This window comes from Hippoglossus hippoglossus, chromosome 6 (genome assembly GCF_009819705.1).
Source record: "Hippoglossus hippoglossus isolate fHipHip1 chromosome 6, fHipHip1.pri, whole genome shotgun sequence".
NCBI classification, from domain to species: Eukaryota; Metazoa; Chordata; class Actinopteri; order Pleuronectiformes; family Pleuronectidae; genus Hippoglossus; species Hippoglossus hippoglossus.
Genome location: NC_047156.1, coordinates 18,829,257 through 18,847,912, shown reverse-complemented (window position 1 = coordinate 18,847,912; position 18,656 = coordinate 18,829,257). Strand labels below are relative to the sequence as shown.

Genomic DNA, 18,656 nt, shown 5'->3' with positions numbered 1-18,656 from the left:
ACAAGTACACACAGTAATTGCTTCATTTTGACAGTAGTCAATAAATATGGCTTTATATGAATCATTATAGCCTGTCCAAATACTGTATGTCATGCAACACCCCATTCAAGGTCAGACCGTCACCTCGGCTGCGTCTGGCTAAGAGGTTCATTTGCTCATCGGTTACACCTCATCAACTCCTGCAGTGAACCTCTGCACTTCTCGCGCCTGCTTTTTGGAGGACACACAAATGTCATTGTTCTGCTCGAAGTCCGTCGGCCAGGGAGGCAATCAGCGGCTAAGCTTTCTTGGCAAGCCGCAGGCTTTCTGTAAAGAGCTCGGGAAGCTCAGTGCATTCATGTTCTCTTATGCTTTTTGCTTAGGATCACTGAGCTAAGCACTAACAATTTCCAAGTGTTAATTCAAGCAGCCAGAGTTTTGCCATGGCCCGTAAGTCATACTAATAAGGGAAAGTTTTTTTGGGCCCAGCGCAGGCTCCTGGCTATTGCGCCACCGCTATTACTCTCTGTACCTCAGTTGTGTGAGAGTTGTACTGTTATCAGAGGCGTTACGGGCCAGCAAAAAGCTTCGGTCTAATTCCTAGAACATCGTGTAACAGGCCTCTTTACAATCTGCAGACAAACACTTCTGGATCCAAGGCTACACTCTGATCTCTAAGGATGTGGAGGATTGTGTTCCCATCTTCCTCAAACACATCGCCAATGATGTGTACGTCTGCGGAAAAACCATCAACCTCCTGAAGATCTGCTGCCCACAGGTTGGTTGTGAACATTCATACAGACAGATGAGGCAAATGCATCCTTAATTATATAAATAAACCACATACAACCATGTGTGTGTCTGTGTGTCTGCCCGTCTCTGTCGTGTTGTGTGTGTGAAGAGCGTTCATCACATTTATTTAGTTGATGGTGTTGGATCATGAATCTGGATCATTGCTGTGTGTGCAAACTGTTGGACTATTTAAAAAATGCTTGTCTCATAAACTGATAAAGTGAACTTCAGTACTGTTCAGGGCCTAATAAGTTGTGATTAGTGTTGGTGTTTATTGTTAAAGTGTAAAGTGAGTGCAGGTCAGCCAGATTGTGGAGGGAGCACATGCTTCTTCTGCTCTGATCCTGAAGCAGCGGCACTATTCGTTTTGTATTGGTGGGCAGTCGTGGAAACACTGTAATCACACTTTTTGTCGCCACTGTTTGACATTTACCACCTTGTTCACCGCCTCTTATCTCTTCTCTCTGCTTCCCTGTCTGTCTGTGTCTGTCTGTGTGTGTGTGTGTGTGTGTGTGTGTGTGTGTGTGGTATATGTTTGGCACACACACACACACAGACATTTTAAGTTGCACTTCACAGATTTTTGGTCGCATGTGCCAATATGGTCGCTCTCTGGAGCCGTGAAAAGTTGCTTAGGATTTTTCTGCCAGTTTAATAATTGTTTAATGGACTTATTGTTTCATATCTAGATTATTTTCTTTCAATCAGTAGCATTGATCAGAATTGTCTGTATGATTATGCTACTAAATATTGAATATCAGTATGAGTCACCCTGTCATTCAAAAAGAGTAGTTAAATGTAGTATAGTTAAAAAAAGAGTTGAGTGTTAAAGTTATAATTGTATAGAGATGGAGCCTCACTTGGCACAATGGCAGTAAACTTAACAATTGAAAAGCTTCAGTGAAGCGTTGAAGTTTTTATGTAATTTAATTGTGTTAAATTTTCTTACTTCACTGTGAATCACCTGCTGATTCACCAGCACATGATGTTTTTCATGACCTGACCTACCTGACCCGAGCCGCAGGGCCTGTGCTCCTATCTAATTACCATTCTGTAACTACAGCTTTCTCTCTATGCTAATTTCCATGATTGCTGGGGTCTGTCATTCTTAGAGAAACAGCAGGATAGCTACATGTAAAATTATGGAATGAAATATGTGAATTGAGGAGATGGCCACTAATGTGCTTTCTATTGGATAATAGAACCGTTTGCGTTGACTACTGATATTTTATACATATCTATTCAGCTAAAATTGAATATTTATTCTACATGCAAAACAACACATGTATACAGAGCACTTAACTAATCTAGTAAAGATCAAAATAATTTAAATAGTTTTAATAAAAAGAATAAAATATTTCATTCAAGGGTATTTACCTTTTTTATAACCCAATAAAACATAATTAAATGATACACAGGGTTACAGTGTGTTAATATGATTTTTTTCTCACACAATCAGCGAAAAGGTTTCCTTATATTGAAAAAGCTTTTACTCTTGTTTCTCAACCCATCTAGTCGACTGTAATTACTCATCACCGTGATCTGGGCTGCAGGATTGTCAGATTTCCATTTTATTTTTATGTATTTTATGCAACCATTAATAAGATCTTGTAAGCTTAACAGTTTATTAATCCTATGTAATATGATATTATTTACCATTAATTTTACTTTTTACTTTTTTTGCCAAAATTTTTTACCAATGGTGCAGTTGCCATTACCAATAGCATTGCTAATATAATATTACATGTTTACATGTTACAGAGCAGAGTCTGATTATGACTCACTTCAACATTACGTCATATGTGTGACATTCCTGCCAGAACTCTTAAATCCAAGCCTGAAATAGTTAAATGCACGATGCTACCATAAATTCTTTTCTTTCTAAATTTGCAGAAGCTTCAACTCAGTATTTTTCCATCTTGTTTACACTCAAACCAAGCACCTGTGTCGTCAAGCAGTTGGTAACTGCTGTATGTTGTTGTAGCAAAATGCTATGAAAACTCCAATAGAACGTTTTAATGTGATAATTATGTAAACATGTCTACAGATTGTAATTAAGATTTCTCCACATGTCTTAATTTGATCTGACTATGACCTTACTCAGGTTAAGGTAATAACAAAATGCAGTTTAGATGGCAGTGTTATTCAGATGATAATGTGTCTTCTGATATCCAAACACTCGGACCACATCTTTTTATAGTGTCTACATAAATCCTGTCCTGGCCCAATTGAAGGTCCAATCACTTGACATTCTCTGCATAAGAGGAAGTATTTACTCATTTGCCCTCTCAAATCCTGTAAGCTTGCTTTGTCCATTCTGAAGTGTCCATACATAAAGTCCTCTCAGACTGTTGGATTAGCAAGTTCAGTTCCTATGTTTTCACTGTACACTGGAAACATTTTGGTTTAAGATCAAAAGGTGAATTTGAGACCACAGTTCAGAATTTCAGTTTTTCTTTACTGTTATTTACATGGAGCTGTGTTTAAGACCTTTGGACATGTCACCTTTTGTATCAGACCTCTACATTATTAGATGAGCAAAAGTAAAGGCACAGATAGTCAAAGATGTTTACTTCAGTACGCCGGTAGTTTCTTTAATTTTCAGGACTTTCCAAATCGTTGTATTGACTATGTCCAATGTTTGTGAATGGCTCTGATCGATTTTGCCTTTTTTAGAGGCTTGTTTTTCTCCCACTGACAACAACACAGTCACTACAGGTGAAACTCAAGGATAAATCCAAGAGTAGACATTCAGACCTACAGTATTCGATGTTTAAACAGTCAGTCTGAAGTGCGCGACTCCCTGCAACAAGAAACACCTAAACATTGAATCAAACTTCCTACAGAAAGAGTTCAAGCAAAGAGAATCCCCTTGTTGGAATGGCCCAGACCATGAAACAGTAGAGATGCTGTGGAGTCGTTCACACCAGACATAAAAATTAATAAAAAGAAACTGTTCTGTGCGAAGAATGTTTAACAATTCCTCCAGAACTGATGTGAAGCAACCAGGAGCACAATTTTGAGGTTAAAAGAACTTTGACCACTTATTGAATTGAAGGATTTCCTTACTTTTTCCACCAGTACTATGAATATTTAATGGAATTTTGCTTGTTATTAACTAAAACACACAGTGTTTGTCTATACTCTGTAATCCCATCATATTTTATGAACATTTAACACTCAAAACAAGGTAATTACAAAGTGTTTACATACTGCAATCACTGTAAATCACTGAGGCTCTTTTATACTTTATACCAACTTTTTTCACTTTGTGTCCACAGCACTACATCTGCTGGTCGGAGCTGCCGGTGCCTCGCATTGCTGTCACCTTCTCCCTTCAGGAGGTGGAGGAGATCGAGAGGGACTGTGCTGTGTACCGCGGACGCATGGAGAGGATTGCCAAGCATAGCGCCATCAGCAGGGAGGAGCAGGTACTAAGACACACATTCTTCCATGCAAGCTAACATTTCTGTCATGTATTTAATTATTTTCTTCTCTGCATGATAAGCTTATGTTAATATTGTTGCTTGTTTGAAAAGTGTTTTGATCAAATTTACAAAAGACTTAGATTTTGGTGCCTGGAGGTCAAAGTTCAACATCACAGTGACCTCATGTTAATGTGAATGTGACATATTAGGACTGCCCGTAGGGAATTTCATTACATCTGGAACAATTCACTTGAACCCACTGATAAACTCACTGATTTCAGTGGTCAAAGTTCAAGGTCACCGTGACTTAAAAAAACTTGTTTTTGGCCTCTTAAATTTGATATCTCAAGACTGCTGAAAGGAATTTCTTAAACTTTTGATCAGTTGTCACTTGGACTCAAAGATAAAGTGATTTTGTTTCATTTGTCAAAGGTAAAGAAAAACTATGTAGAAATATGTAAACAGGAACTGGACTGGTTGGCGGAGGCCTACAACAGCTGTGCGGTAATTCTAGTTGGTCACTGCAGTTGTGCTGCTTGACCACGTCAGATCCTGGCTGATGCAGACCCCAGATATTTATAGCACTGAGCTGCCTCCGCTCTCTCTCCATTGATGTTGATAGGTTGATGGCTGTTTTGTTTTAATCTCCTGAAGTCCAGTATCAGCTCTTTTGTTTTGTTAGGGTTAAGAATAAGGTTGTTGTTGCGACTCCAGCTCTCCAGGTTCTCGACCTCGTTTTTTTGGTGATCCTGCCTATGGTGTCATCAGCAAACTTAATTATGATGTTAGAATCATAGATGGGTTTGCAGGAGTGTGTGAAGAGGGATAACCGAAGGGGGCTCGGCACACAGCCCTGTGGTGCCCCAGTGTTCAGTATTATGGGGGAAGAGAGATACTTATCTGCCAGTAAGAAAGTCCAGAACCAAGTTGCACAGGTGAGTGTTGTGGCCAAGGTTGTTTAGTTTTGTGGCCAGTTTGTGAGGTTGGAGGGATTTGAATTCAGAGTTAATGTCAACAAATAGTATCCTTACAAATACAAGAATTGGTTTCATATGCAGTTAACGTTAATAGACATGGCAACACACATAATGTATTACCTAATATAGATGCCACTATGTGTCTGCTAGCTGACTTATTAGATTTCTGAAAAACAAGTGACTTCTGGGAAGAAAGGCAAACCTGCACTAAGACAAGTCTTACACAGGTATTATTGACGATAGAGAGAGAGAAAGGAGTTCCTTTTTTTTACATAACATGATTCATGATTGTGACATTACCCCTCAAGCACCGAGGATTTCAGCAGCAGGTCATTAAAATGATTCAGCTGAAGTCTGGGGCTTGCACGCTGCATGATTGAGTGTAACAGTCTGGTTTGTATGGCCCGTATTGTGAGTGTTGCTCGCTGGGCGGACTGGTTGAGGTGGAGTAGAAGAGGTGAGCCACAGGGCAGGTGGATGTATCTTTGTTAACGATGATTTCTTGTCTGTCTATTATTAGGCCCTGCGTACAGAGCAGGCACGCCAAGAGCTGATCAATCAGGTCAGAGCGTCAACAGCCAAAACTCTGGAAAGCATCCGTGGTTAGTGTTGCACACACACACAAACACACTTTTATATAATTGTTTTGATGTACATCATGCACACACTAACCCCGCTGAGGATACCTTTCACAAATGTAGCATAAATCACACTCGCTTGTTGACTCCTGACCACGAGCTTTCTTCAACTTCATTCATTCCTCTCAGGAAATCAGATGAGATGCACCGAAGCAACTGAAGTGAGGAAAGCTTTGAGCGGCTTCCAATTCTACAGAATCTAATCAGTGCTTGAACAATTTAGCAAACTCCTCACATCATCAGAAGATGTTTAGCAATTGAGAAGTGTTCATACATTCAATATTCTTTTTAATTGTTGTTTGAGACCCTCTATAAATCCTGCTAGCTCTCATTATTTGAATTTTGAGTAGTCTTTTTCTTAGTGTAATTATCCTTGATCCATGTCTCAAATTATGATGTCTTTGATCCTTGACTATGAGGGAAATGGGTGAGGAAAGTCCTTGAAAGGTTTAAGACAAAGTTTAGTAAGGTGGGTGGATGTGGGGGTTAAGATGCCAACTGTCATCTTTCTTTCCTTATGTAGGACGTCAGGTGTCACAACGTCTGGCTCAAGAGGCCAAGAAGAGGGAGCGTTTTGAGGAGCATAAGCAGCATCTGGAGCAAGAGCAAGAGGTAGTAAAGCTTCTTTTAAAAGTTGTTGCTGTGCATGTGTTTACCAGAGCTCGTCTAATATGTCAATACAGATATTTAGGAGTGATTTTTATTGAAAAACTGGCAATGTCAAAGTCATTACCAAAGCCTCATGACACAAATACCACCAACTGTATAGAACTTGAATTGTAAACATGAAAATGTAAACATAAATAGACATTTTCTGTAGATATATTTTCATATCAACTAAAAATGTTTATTGATTTTTTTTTTTTTTACAATACAAAAAACAAAGTGATGACAATAATCGGAGGGAGAATTTAACACAGAACAGCAAATCACAGGTAATCAATATTAATAGATAAAGACGATAATGATAATAAGATTTAAGAAAAAGATCAAAATAGATACAAGAAAGGAAAAGGGCACATCTGTCCGACATTGGAAGGGATTTAAAGTATTTAACTACCAATAAGTACTAATAGATCCTTCTTGCTGTTTACAAGAGAAATACATGAGAATGTAAGATGGAGAAAAAATATATCTGGAGAAGTAAACAACATGAACAAAAAAATTGGATTGATATTTTGCAGCTGCAGCATTTTTGGCCTTGTTTTCAGAAACTTGAAGGAGTTTTGATTTGTTTGTTTGTGTTTGGCACCAGTGGTGGAGTGCAGCCAAGAAGAAGCAGGAGGAGGATGATTTCAGCTTTGCCAGAGAGCTGAGGGACAGAGAGAAGAGACTACAAGCCCTGGAGGAGCAACTGGAGCAGACAGCCAGGTCTTTTACAGCCTCGACTAGAGGGATGTTAATGCATTATGGATGATTGATTAATCTCTATTAAGATTTGATTTGATCTAGAGTATATTAACTATGTGCAAACACGATGAGACAGAATTTCTATCTTTGTGGGATATTGCATATGTTTTCATCTTTTTGTCCAGCCAGTTACCACAACTCCATAAGTAAAGACTCAAATACCAATGTTTGGTGTAATATAAAGCTTTTGTAAAGGAAATAAGTACATTTCATATTTGACAGGCCTTTACTGGTTAATTATATATAAGGAAATGCTCAAAGCAGAATTCAGAGCATCACAGACCCTGAGAGCACATATTCACACAGCGACATATGGCAGGCCAGCATGGTTAAATCAAGTAGGAAACACACGGGTTACTCCAATTTGTATTTTTCAAATTTTTTTCATTAAAGATGGGACATATCAACACAGAGAATAATGTAAACAAAAACACCCCAGGTACATCGCCCTCCATCCCTTTCTGATCCGTACAGAGTATACGACAGAAACAAATGCAATGGGGAAAAATGAATAGGTCAATAAAATGAAAGTGAACAGTTACTCCGTGAGTGTCTACTATGCACTATTTTTTAAGGTTCTCTTAGATTTAAAATTAAATTATTCAGTCTTCAAATAATACATTCAATTTATAGGATGTTGTGGACAATCACACTTGTTCTCTAACAAGAGCAAAGCTACCTCAGGACTGAATGGCCTAGCAGGGAGAACAAGGGGGACAATCCCATTTATGAAGAACTGCTCATTTGATGCTCTATAGCCATTTGTCCCATCTCCAATGTGTATAACACTTTCATAGACATGAATACACGGGGAGTTGCTTTGAATAAGTGCCAAATTATAAAAATTAACTTGTACTTGTGTCTTTTATTGTGTGTCTCTCAAATCACAGGAAGGAGCTGATTGCTCAGTACAGCAGTCTGTCAGAGGAAGCTGCCCGCAGAGAGAGACGAGCCTTATGGAGGGTGCAGCGAATGAGACTTGACGAAGCACGAGCTCAGTTCTTTATTCGCGACAGAGAGCACACTGAGGTTTGTGATAAATTATCATAAGAGAGCACACACAGAGGGAAATGACTGAAGAGTAAGTGAGGTGGTTTTAACCAAAGCTCTTGTGACTTCCAGGCATTAGTAGAGAAGTATCCTATAGGACAGGAGAGACCTCCTGTGGAACTTCTGCCTCCTGTTTTCTCAACAGAACAGACTGAACAACAACTGGTATAACAACACATTGTCTCTTGAACATTGACTCCTATTTTTCCTCTTTTCTCAAGTATTTACTATTCACATCCTCAAGTTGATATCATTTCTTAACGGGTATCTCCCTGTCAGGAGCTGTCAGAGCAGCAGCGTGGTGAGACCCAAGAATCTGACGCGGTACCATCACCCCCACCCGACCCATCATCATCACCCATCACCCGCCTCACAGCAGACCCTGCCCTCATCTCTGAAGCGATCGATATCAAGGATTTCCTCCCCAAATCACCTAATCCTGACAGTCAGCAAGTGGACGTGGCCCTTCAGGAGATCGGCTCTGACCTATCTGAAGTGTGCCCAACAGCACAACTAGTTGACTATGACTTCAGTGCCCCCTTTAGTCCACTCGAGGGTATCGCTGGCCAAGCCTCAGTTCAGCCCCGGCCTCGCTGGGGACCCGCAGTCCAGCCTGACTTGATCCAAAACCACCCGTCTTTCTCTCACATCCCCATCGGTGAGAATATTTCCCAAGTCATGGAGAATGTCCCCAAAGCCAGCCCCTTCGGTCAAGCTTCCAAATCTAGCTTTCCTCTCGGCCAGTATACCCCGTTGGAGCCTCAAAATACATCTAAAGCCAGTGTTTATGAGTATTCCTCTCAAGCCACAGCAGAGCAAATAGATGGGACTGGTACAGCCACAGATGACAAGCAGGATGAAGTTGCACCTACAGCAGAACACAACATTAAAATGGAGATTTTAGAAATGAAAGTAGATGAAAAAGAAGATGAACGTAAAACTACTGAGCCTATGAAAGAAGATGGTGTGGTAGTTACTGCCCCCTTCACCACACCAGGGCAAGGCATTGGTGACCACAATGTTGTGACACCTGTTTCTGACTTGAGTGGGGGGAAATCGCTTGAGAAAAACACTCAAGACCAAATCTCAGATGTTCAAAACAATGCCGATGAAAACATTTCTTTGCCAAACATTCACACTCATGTCTCCAGAGAGCTGGCTGCAGATGTTGTACCCCCCCAACCATCATCCAGCAGCCATGGACACTCCTCCGACGCTAACATAAAGGTCGGACAGTTTGTATCCGAGGTCACTGCTCCTCTATCATTTCCCAACATCCACGGCCATGCCTTAGACTCCCACATTCAGATTCGAGGACATGTTTCAGATGTCGATGCTCCTCTACCTTCCCCCAGCGTTCATGGTCACTCTTCTGATTCTCACTTTAAAGCTGGGGAAAATGTCTCAGACTTTGTCGCTGTTTTTCCTACTCCCAACGTCCACGGTCATGCCTCGGATGCCCACATCAACGTTGGGGAGATGGTTTCTAACGTAGTTGCCCCTCTGCCCACCCCCAACGTTCTTGGTCACAGCTCAGATGCTCATATCAAAGTTGGGGAGAATGTTTCTGACTTGAGTGGGGGGAAATCGCTTGAGAAAAACACTCAAGACCAAATCTCAGATGTTCAAAACAATGCAGATGAAAACATTTCTTTGCCAAACATTCACCCTTGTGTCTCCAGAGAGCTGGCTGCAGATGTTGTCCCCCCCCAACCATCATCCAGCAGCCATGGACACTCCTCTGACGCTAACATAAAGGTCGGACAGTTTGTATCCGAGGTCACTGCTCCTCTATCGTTTCCCAACATTCACGGCCATGCCTCAGACTCCCACATTCAGATTCGAGGACATGTTTCAGATGTCGATGCTCCTCTACCTTCCCCCAGCGTTCATGGTCACTCTTCTGATTCTCACTTTAAAGCTGGGGAAAATGTCTCAGACTTTGTCGCTGTTTTTCCTACTCCCAATGTCCACGGCCATGCCTCGGATGCCCACATCAACGTTGGGGAGATGGTTTCTAACGTAGTTGCCCCTCTGTCCACCCCCAATGTTCATGGTCACAGCTCAGATGCTCATATCAAAGTTGGGGAGAATGTTTCTGAATTTGTTGCACTGTTCCCTACTGCCAATATCCACGGTCACTCTTCTGATGCAAATATAAAAGTGGGCGAGTTTGTATCCAACGTATCTGAAGCAATTCCTCGTTTCAGTAAACACGGGCATGTCTCGGACTGCACGCTCCAGCCAGGCTGTCATGTGTCAGGCGACAAACCTGCCTTGACCCCTTTACCAGGCAGTTCTTATGGTCACTCCTCGGACTCGACGTTAGGTGGTGGATGTGTAGTTTCAGGAGAAGAACCAAAATGTCCTCCACTGCCCGGCAGTGCCCACGGCCATTCCTCAGACTCCAATCTAGGTGCCGGATGTGTTGTGTCCAAAGCTGGACCCCTTCCATCGCCACTGCCTGGCAGCGCTTACGGCCACTCCTCCGATTCGTCGCTGGGTATAGGTTGTGCGGTGCTGGGGACTCAGCTGCAACCCTCTGCACTACCAGGCAGTGTTTATGGCCACTCATCAGATTCTTCACTTGGTGTTGGATGTGTGGTGAAGAGCAATCAACCGAAACCAGAGGACAATGAAGGTAATAAAGGTATTGTATAATGAAAATAAAGAAAGTGAAAAATAAAAAGTGACACATAGCACATTTTGCACTCGTAAGACCACGATCATATAAGATGTTACCTCTTAATGCAAATTTACTCCATGTCCATGAACTGAGCATTATTCTTCATGGGACTAATTATATATGTTTGTCATAAAAATGTATATCTATATTTATATACTTATTTACATTGTCTATAAATCTGACGATTATTACCTGATCAATCAATAAATCATTAAAATAGAAAACGTCAAAAGGTAAAGAATGACAGTTAAAGTTTTAATTAAAAAACTAATAGATATTTAGTTTATAATGATGTAAAATCATCACGTTTATAGAAGCTTATATCACATAATTGTTAATGATTCTGCCTCATGACTTCATTGACTACCGAAATAGTCACCAATTAATTTTCCATTCATGGTCTAATTGATCTATCAGCTAATTGTCCCAGCTCTAGATATTTGCATGTAATCAGTAGTTGCACCGCTGAAATTTGTTTCAACTGACTCTGCTTTAAAAGCTCTGAAAAACCAAACAATTTTTCAAGACTTGGGAAAGACAAATATGGTAACTTTCTGCTGTGACCCTTTGGTGTTAAGAATAGTGCGTAACAATTAAGACATCACTGAAAACTGTCTCTGTCTCCCGCTCTCTTTAGGTCCTGAGTCGGAGAGTCATGGTGAGCAGCTGGTGGAGGGCATGGGGTCCTGGGCAGCAGGCTCTGGTTTGTCCCCAAGAGAACAGTCTGAGCGGGAATACCTCTTAGCTCTGTCTGCTCAGTACCAGGTGGACCTCTATGACGACTGCTACAACCTAATGGGTGAGTTGAATCGTATGTGTGGCTGGAGATGAATAGTTCCTTCCTTACAGTATATACAGGCAGTGTGATGTAGGGGAACAGCCATGATTTTAGTGTAGCTTGAAAGGAGTGAACATATAATTTCCTTTCATACTAACATAACATAATAACATTGTAGATATAGTTTTCTTAATCATAAACCTCAGAAGTCGGATGTCAGAAATGACTGTGTGGTGTGTCTTTGTCACACATCGGTCAAACTGAAAAAAGGTCACATTCAGAGAAAGTTTCAAGACAACTATTTGTTGCTGAGTGTCAGCCAGACTGAGAAAAATGTTGGATTTATTTGCATCTACCTGTAAATAGATTTGGCATCATTAAAATAGCAATGTAGCTCCAAATTATTAACAAAGTGAAGCCATTGAACAGAGGAGGATCTCTGTTCTCCTATGGTCAACAGCATCCCAAACTACAGTAAATCTAGAATGGCACGCAATAGAGCGCATTCCTCCGCCAAGGCCTCAGGTTACAACAAATTGACACAATCCCAATTCACATTCATAGATAGCAGTCTCCTAAATATGCCTAACAATTTTCATCAAGATCCATCAGTAAAATCTGTAAAAATGTCAAAACCGTCTCTCACAATGTGTATCAAAAGAGAAAAGAATTCCTGGATCCACCCTTTTGTACAGATCTGCACCAAAATGTTCTTCGCCCATGTCCCATCCTTCCACCAAGTTTTGTGGAGATCTGTTTAATAGTTTTTGCGTAATCTGTTTTCAAACGAAAAGACAGGGAAATAAGAACCTAAGAGGTAATAAGATCTGGCAAAACTAGAACTGTGAGTGATTGTTTCACATAGTTGGTTTCTTTTAAAGCCATCTTGGTACCGAAACTTTATTTAAAGCTTTATTTCAGTTTCACAGAACACATTCTTGTAGTAATGAAAGTGGCTGTAGCTTATGTCAGGTTTAATACAAAAATAGAGCCCTGATCCTATTAAAGAATTCTTTGAAAAATATCTATGTGATCAGGCTGAAATAACTCGATGAGAAATAATCTTCTGAAAAACAGCAAAACACGAGGTCATATTGTAGAGAAATCGAAATGATTCACCTCCACAGCAGTGAAGCTCATTTCCATGTTCAGGCCTGACGCATTTCTAGAGGCTTGTAAACATTGACTTCATCAACAGACACAGAGGACGCATGAAAAGCAGCAATATTTCATAAAGGTATTAAGTCTGGCTTATGTTTGAATGCATCATGGTTGGTTGAAGTGATCTTCTGTCTTTTTCACTCTGCGTTTGTAGTTCAGTCATGCTGCTATTATTCATGCTGAGGTCTCTGTGAAATCAATCAGTATCAACTTAGCAAAACACGTCTTCCACACCACTGATCAAAGTCGGAGCTCTAATTATTTAGGGAGTGTTACTTTAAATATTAAGAGGTTTGGCAAAATAACTGTAATAACTTGCGTATAAGCTAATGCTATTAAATTAAATCTGCGAGCATTAAATATTATCCATTGTACATTTTTTTGTATTTTGTATTGTATTTTTCATGTGTTTAATTCAAATCTCAGGTCAGACCTTATATTTATGGTTCTAACTAACACATACTTTCATTTTAAATGAATTGGGTGATTGTTTTTGATTAATTACAAATCTACAGAAAATACTTTTAACTATTCCTATTTCCTAAAGTCTGACCCACAGTAAGAGCCTTGAATATTGTGTGTAATGTCACAGACGACTAAGAAAACTAGCAGATATCACCATTTGAGAAAATGCAACTTAGAATTTTTGGCATATTAACTTAAAAATTACATTGTAATAACTTATCAAATTATTTATCAATTCATATTTGCAGCTCTATGTATTCAGTTCAATTCAAATACTTTATTCATCCCCTAAGGGGGAATCCAAGGCAAGTGGAGAGCAAACAAATTCATCCTCACACATAAAAGACTAGACTAAATACTGACAGATTTAAAAATACAATTGTAAAAAAATACAAACAATTGCAAATATGTCACATTAAAAAACGGCTAACAAGGATGGATACGATTAAAGTTTAGTCAAGACTTCTAATAAATGTTGCAAACATTTCTTAAATTCTTCTTTTTTATTTGACTATACTTACTAGTTTTTTCTTTGCTGTACTTAAACCATCACAGTTTTTGCAGTTGTGAGTGTGATATTTATTCAGCAACATAACTGTCATCTCGCTCTCACACAGCTTCCTCACCCGAGTGTCAGCTGCTGAAGCAGGTAACTCGGGGCCCCTGGGGCCTTCCTACGGAACCCACTCTCCGCAGAGCTACAGACACCACTGCAGTCCAACTCAGCGAGATGGTGTCCCTGCCGGTTCTGATAAAACACTCTGTCACCACCCCACTCACCACACAGTAAGTGTCTGACTGAAAGCCAGCTGCAGGAGGCGTCGCTCTGTTATGTGTCAGGGACATTAAGGACTAATAATTTGAAAGTTTTTAGCCCCTTTTACACTAAGATCCTGCTTTATTCCTGTTCAGAAGACCCTTCATTATGCCAGCTTTACCTATTTACTCTGAATAAGAGCCAGCATCCTACTGCCCTAGTGTTTGAGTTTATTTTTTAGATAGCGTGCCGACATTCTGGAATCGGAGGCATGGCGTGTAACACAACAGTGTCAGCATCTGTCTGGCAAAACTGGCTCTCCTTTTTACACAGACGTCATTTGGCTCTGTGACTGCCTCCACTGCAGGCTTGGTGGAGGAGCCCCCCTCCCCCAGCCACCCTCATTTTATAGATTTTATACATAACTTATCTATCGCTGTAGCTTAGTGCACATTCTTTACTGCAGGAATAATTTAAATTCTTATTACATCCCATCACTGTAGGATCCTTTTTCTGTTTGAAATTCCATCAGAACACCAGACAAGCTTGTCAGTGCTTCCCCATAATGTTTCTGCACACTGTGCAGTTTAGCCTTTGTGTGTTTAAAAAAAAAAAAGCCTTTCTCATCCCGTTCTGCACACAGAGAGGGTGCAGTATATTTAGCATTGGAATTCATAACTCTAAATTTTTATTAATATATTTTTATCCTATGCTTAGATGACACAGGGGAGTCTTGCATTCGATTTTTTTATCTCTTCGCCGCTGACTGTTCAGTGAAAGAGAACATTCCCTAAATCCCACTCTTATAGAAATGTAAATTGCTCAGGAATAATTTAAAGTAATGGGACAGAGGAGGTCATCCTTAAAAGTAGAAACACACACACCATTATATTCCCCGAGCTTCCTACAGAGCTGATGTCTATCTTTCCCACGACCTGTATCAAATGTGCAAGTCAGCATCATTTTCGTCTCCTTATCTTTGGCGTTCTCTCCTCCACCTTCCATCTCCAGTGTGTCTTTGGTGAACAAGGCGGTGGTGGACTACTTCTTTGTGGAGTTGGGAGTTGAAAGACACTTTGAAGCACTGCGCCATTTCCTGCTGATGGAGGACGGCGAGTTTGCCCAGTCCCTCAGCGATCTGCTCTTTGAAAAGGTGATGCTCTCTCAGATGTGTCATTGTTGCATATTCAGAATAGGGTGACATGTGGTATTTCTCTTCAGTTTATTGCATTTACAGGAGAGGACGGGAAATGTCAAATGTCCTTGTTTCCTCTTGAATACACATTTTGTCATTGAGCGATCAGCACTGTATGTATTTAATGTTATCTTCTTTTTAGCCTGTGAAACACATCTGAGGACGTACACACAACAAAAACAAACAGTTCTCAAAAGGAAGTCACAACCAGAGTCATTTCCTGGATCCTAGAGCCCATGAGTATTGTGATTATACTGAAATTACCTCTTCAAAAAAGGCCGTTCTTGGTGCTGCTCTAATCAGTATATTCATATTAAGGATGACTAATAATGACAGAGAAGTGTCACTTACGAAACCACAGTTATCTCCCCCGACTCTGTAGTTGTCCTCAGCACGAAGAAACATTTCAGTTAATTGCATTCCGTCTCAGGGTTTTCGTTTTGCCACCTGCAACTTTACTGTTTTAGTTCAGTCTCTCTGCTGGTGTTAGTGTTTCTTTCCCGCTGCAGCTGTTTCCTGGAGAAAAGCTCTCAAAACCAACGATTTGTCTCAGTGCAGACAAACAGCTTTGAGCAGGAGCTAAACAAATTTGCACATGAGCAGGGGCAATGTGAGAGCAAGGGAAGGGTTTTGTGGAATAGGATTACAATACCTGAACTTGAAATGAAGAAATAGTTTTCTACAAAATGAAATACCACACTCTTGAACAAAGATTGGAAAGAAACACCGTACATATACTTGGCCAGCGCTCCGGCAACTTAACTTCAAGCCAAGATCATCAAACATACGAGGGATATTCACCGTCTTGTCCTATGTTCTATGATAGTTAAGGTAGAGTTACATTGTAAGAGGTCGTTATTGGAAACCAAAACAGAGCAAAAAGGAAGGGTGAATGCTGGGCATACCATTGTTGGGTGGATGTAAATAAATGAACTCAAATAGATTTTTAAGTTGACCAGCATCTACTCTTTGTATAAATAAGACATATCAACTTTATAATGTCAAATCGTGTTTACAACTTGTTGTGCTGCCCCAAGTGGCTGAAAACTCAAGCATTGCAGGTTTAAGCCTTAGTGAAGCCGAAACTTATTAATAATTATTGTATTTTTGTATTTGTATTTTTTTCGTGTGTGTGGACAGAACAAAGAAGTGTGAAAAGGACCTTTATTGCAGGAATGCTGATAAGATTAGCGACACAACCACAGTTTATTTAGATGAACCAATTATTTCTCCTCATATGGAATAAACAATGTCATACATTATATTACAATATAAAAAAGGTACCAATGCCTGACTGGGGTAAACACAATGTGCAGCTGTGTGTCTCTGAAGCTTTTCATCTGTCGGATTTCTGTTTCTCTGTTTTGCGGCACACGGTGGGTCGCTGCCAGATTTCTAGACTACTTGTCAAGGCCAAGCTTCCTGGCATGAAATAACAAGTGCAGGTTTCTCTCCACCTTGGTGCCGGTCTGCGCAAACATTCATGTACATGTGTCTCTGGAGCCCCAGGAAACAGAAGGCTTTTCCTCCCAGCCAAAGACTTCAGCTGATTTCACTGATTAGTACACCGTCAGTCAGAAAAGGGAATTAATCATCGCAATCAGCAACCTGTGGTGTTTGTTTGCAATGACAACCTGCCAACGTTAATGCACTGGTGGCACATTTGAAACGACAGGTGTGCAGGTAGTTATCCTCGTTCCACTGAATGTGTTTATCTGACTGACTCCCTCCCCCCCCCCTCCCCCAGCTGGGCAATCACCAGACTCCCGGCGAGCTGCTGACCCCCTTGGTCCTGAACTCCATCCTCAGTAAGGCCCTGCAGTACAGCTTGCACGGGGACACCCCCTTGGCCGCCAACTTCACCTTCGCCCTTCGCTTCTTCCCGGAGACCTTTCACCCGCACGCCCCTGACTCCCTCAACTGCCTGGAGCTGCGCTACAAGGTGAGGCCGTGTGTTTTACAGTGAGTCAGAGTGGGCGCCTGTTTCCGTGTGTGTGCTTGTTTCAGCACGAGCGGCAGCTTGAATATGTCAACCTGACGTCTTCTGACTAACTGCCCTGGGTACGGAAAATGAGCTTATCACGTTCTTAAACGGTTGGACCTTGCAGATTGATTAGAGTTGGGTTCCCTGGATGACATGCAAAGTGGCTGATGCTGCCCATATTGTCCTTGTTCCCACCTGTGTTGGTCACCCTCCTATCTCCCACTGTTCTTTACCCACTGCATCTCCATCTTCTCTTCTTCACTCTTTGCCCCATCTTTCTCTTGCTTTATATGCTTTGCTCCTCTCTTTCTCCCCCCCTATTTTCTTTCCCCCCCAATTCCTCTTCGCTTCTACCCCCATCTCACCACTCCGTCTCCCCTTCACAATCCTCTCACCTCCTACATCAACGTCTCCGCTTTCACACCTCCCATCGTCTCATCCGCCACTCTGCCATTACCTGCCCCCCCCCCCCCACTCTTGTTTCTCTTCCCCTTCTTTCACACTCAATCGCTCTCACACCTTCACTAACTTTTTTTCTCTCTCTTGCTTTGGCGGCGGCGTCGTCTCTCTCTCTTTCCCCTTCGTGCTGTCTCCCAGGTGGACTGGCCGTTGAACATCATCATCACGGACAGCTGCATGAACAAATACAACCGCCTGTTCTCGTTCCTGCTGCAGCTCAAACACATGGTGTGGAGCCTCCGTGATGTCTGGTTCCACCTGAAGAGAACAGGTGAGGGGATGGGAGCAGTTGATCCAGGCTCAGCTCAGACTCTGGACCTCTGAGGATGAAGAGTTTAGATTCCTCCTGTCGCGCTTCAACCGTTTATGAAATATTCATAGAAGGGGAATGGTGCGATTCCTTTATGTTTTATTTATACAAGGCACATCTCATAGCAGTGGGATTGTTGTACAACTGTGCGCTTCAGTGGGTTACATAGTATTGATCAGCAAAAGCCTGTGTACAGACTCCACAAATACATTTCCTCCTGGGGGAAAAACAACTGTTAGAAGGATGTAAACTTCAGTGATTATAACATCAGCTTTCATGATCACATGGAGCAAACGTGGCTGATACTTAATACGTGATGGAAAAGGCCTTTATAACCGGGACTATCATGACCAACTCCATGACAAATGAAATAAGCTTTGTCCATTTGTATAGCCCATATTCACAATCGCAATTTGTCTCATAGGCCTTAACAAGGTGTGACATCCTCTGCTCTGAACCCTCAACAAGAGGGAGCAAAAAGTACCAAAAAAAGAAAAATGTAGAAACCTCAGAGTCTCAAGTGAGGGATCCCTCTCCCAGGGCGGAGAGAAGAGCAATAGATGTCGCGTGTAACAGAGCATTTTAAT

The 18,656-nt window shown here is 41.2% G+C and overlaps 1 protein-coding gene across 3 annotated transcripts in view; it reads left to right on the top strand.

Moving 5' to 3' along the window:
* tubgcp6 (tubulin, gamma complex associated protein 6) overlaps nt 1–18,656 on the top strand; it is a 31,015-nt gene that overhangs the window by 8,670 nt on the left and 3,689 nt on the right. The window contains exons 10-24 of one of the 3 annotated variants that reach the window (XM_034588531.1): nt 618–757; nt 4,053–4,202; nt 5,697–5,778; nt 6,338–6,426; nt 7,070–7,185; nt 8,115–8,253; nt 8,347–8,439; nt 8,554–9,106; nt 9,998–10,752; nt 10,840–10,915; nt 11,598–11,759; nt 13,982–14,150; nt 15,133–15,274; nt 17,064–17,258; nt 17,898–18,030. In XM_034588531.1, coding sequence (XP_034444422.1) covers nt 618–757; nt 4,053–4,202; nt 5,697–5,778; nt 6,338–6,426; nt 7,070–7,185; nt 8,115–8,253; nt 8,347–8,439; nt 8,554–9,106; nt 9,998–10,752; nt 10,840–10,915; nt 11,598–11,759; nt 13,982–14,150; nt 15,133–15,274; nt 17,064–17,258; nt 17,898–18,030 — 2,994 coding nt within the window. Of the gene's footprint in view, nt 1–617; nt 758–4,052; nt 4,203–5,696; nt 5,779–6,337; nt 6,427–7,069; nt 7,186–8,114; nt 8,254–8,346; nt 8,440–8,553; nt 10,916–11,597; nt 11,760–13,981; nt 14,151–15,132; nt 15,275–17,063; nt 17,259–17,897; nt 18,031–18,656 lie in introns of all 3 variants that reach the window. The other 2 variants (XM_034588530.1, XM_034588529.1) reach the window with 2 other exon arrangements.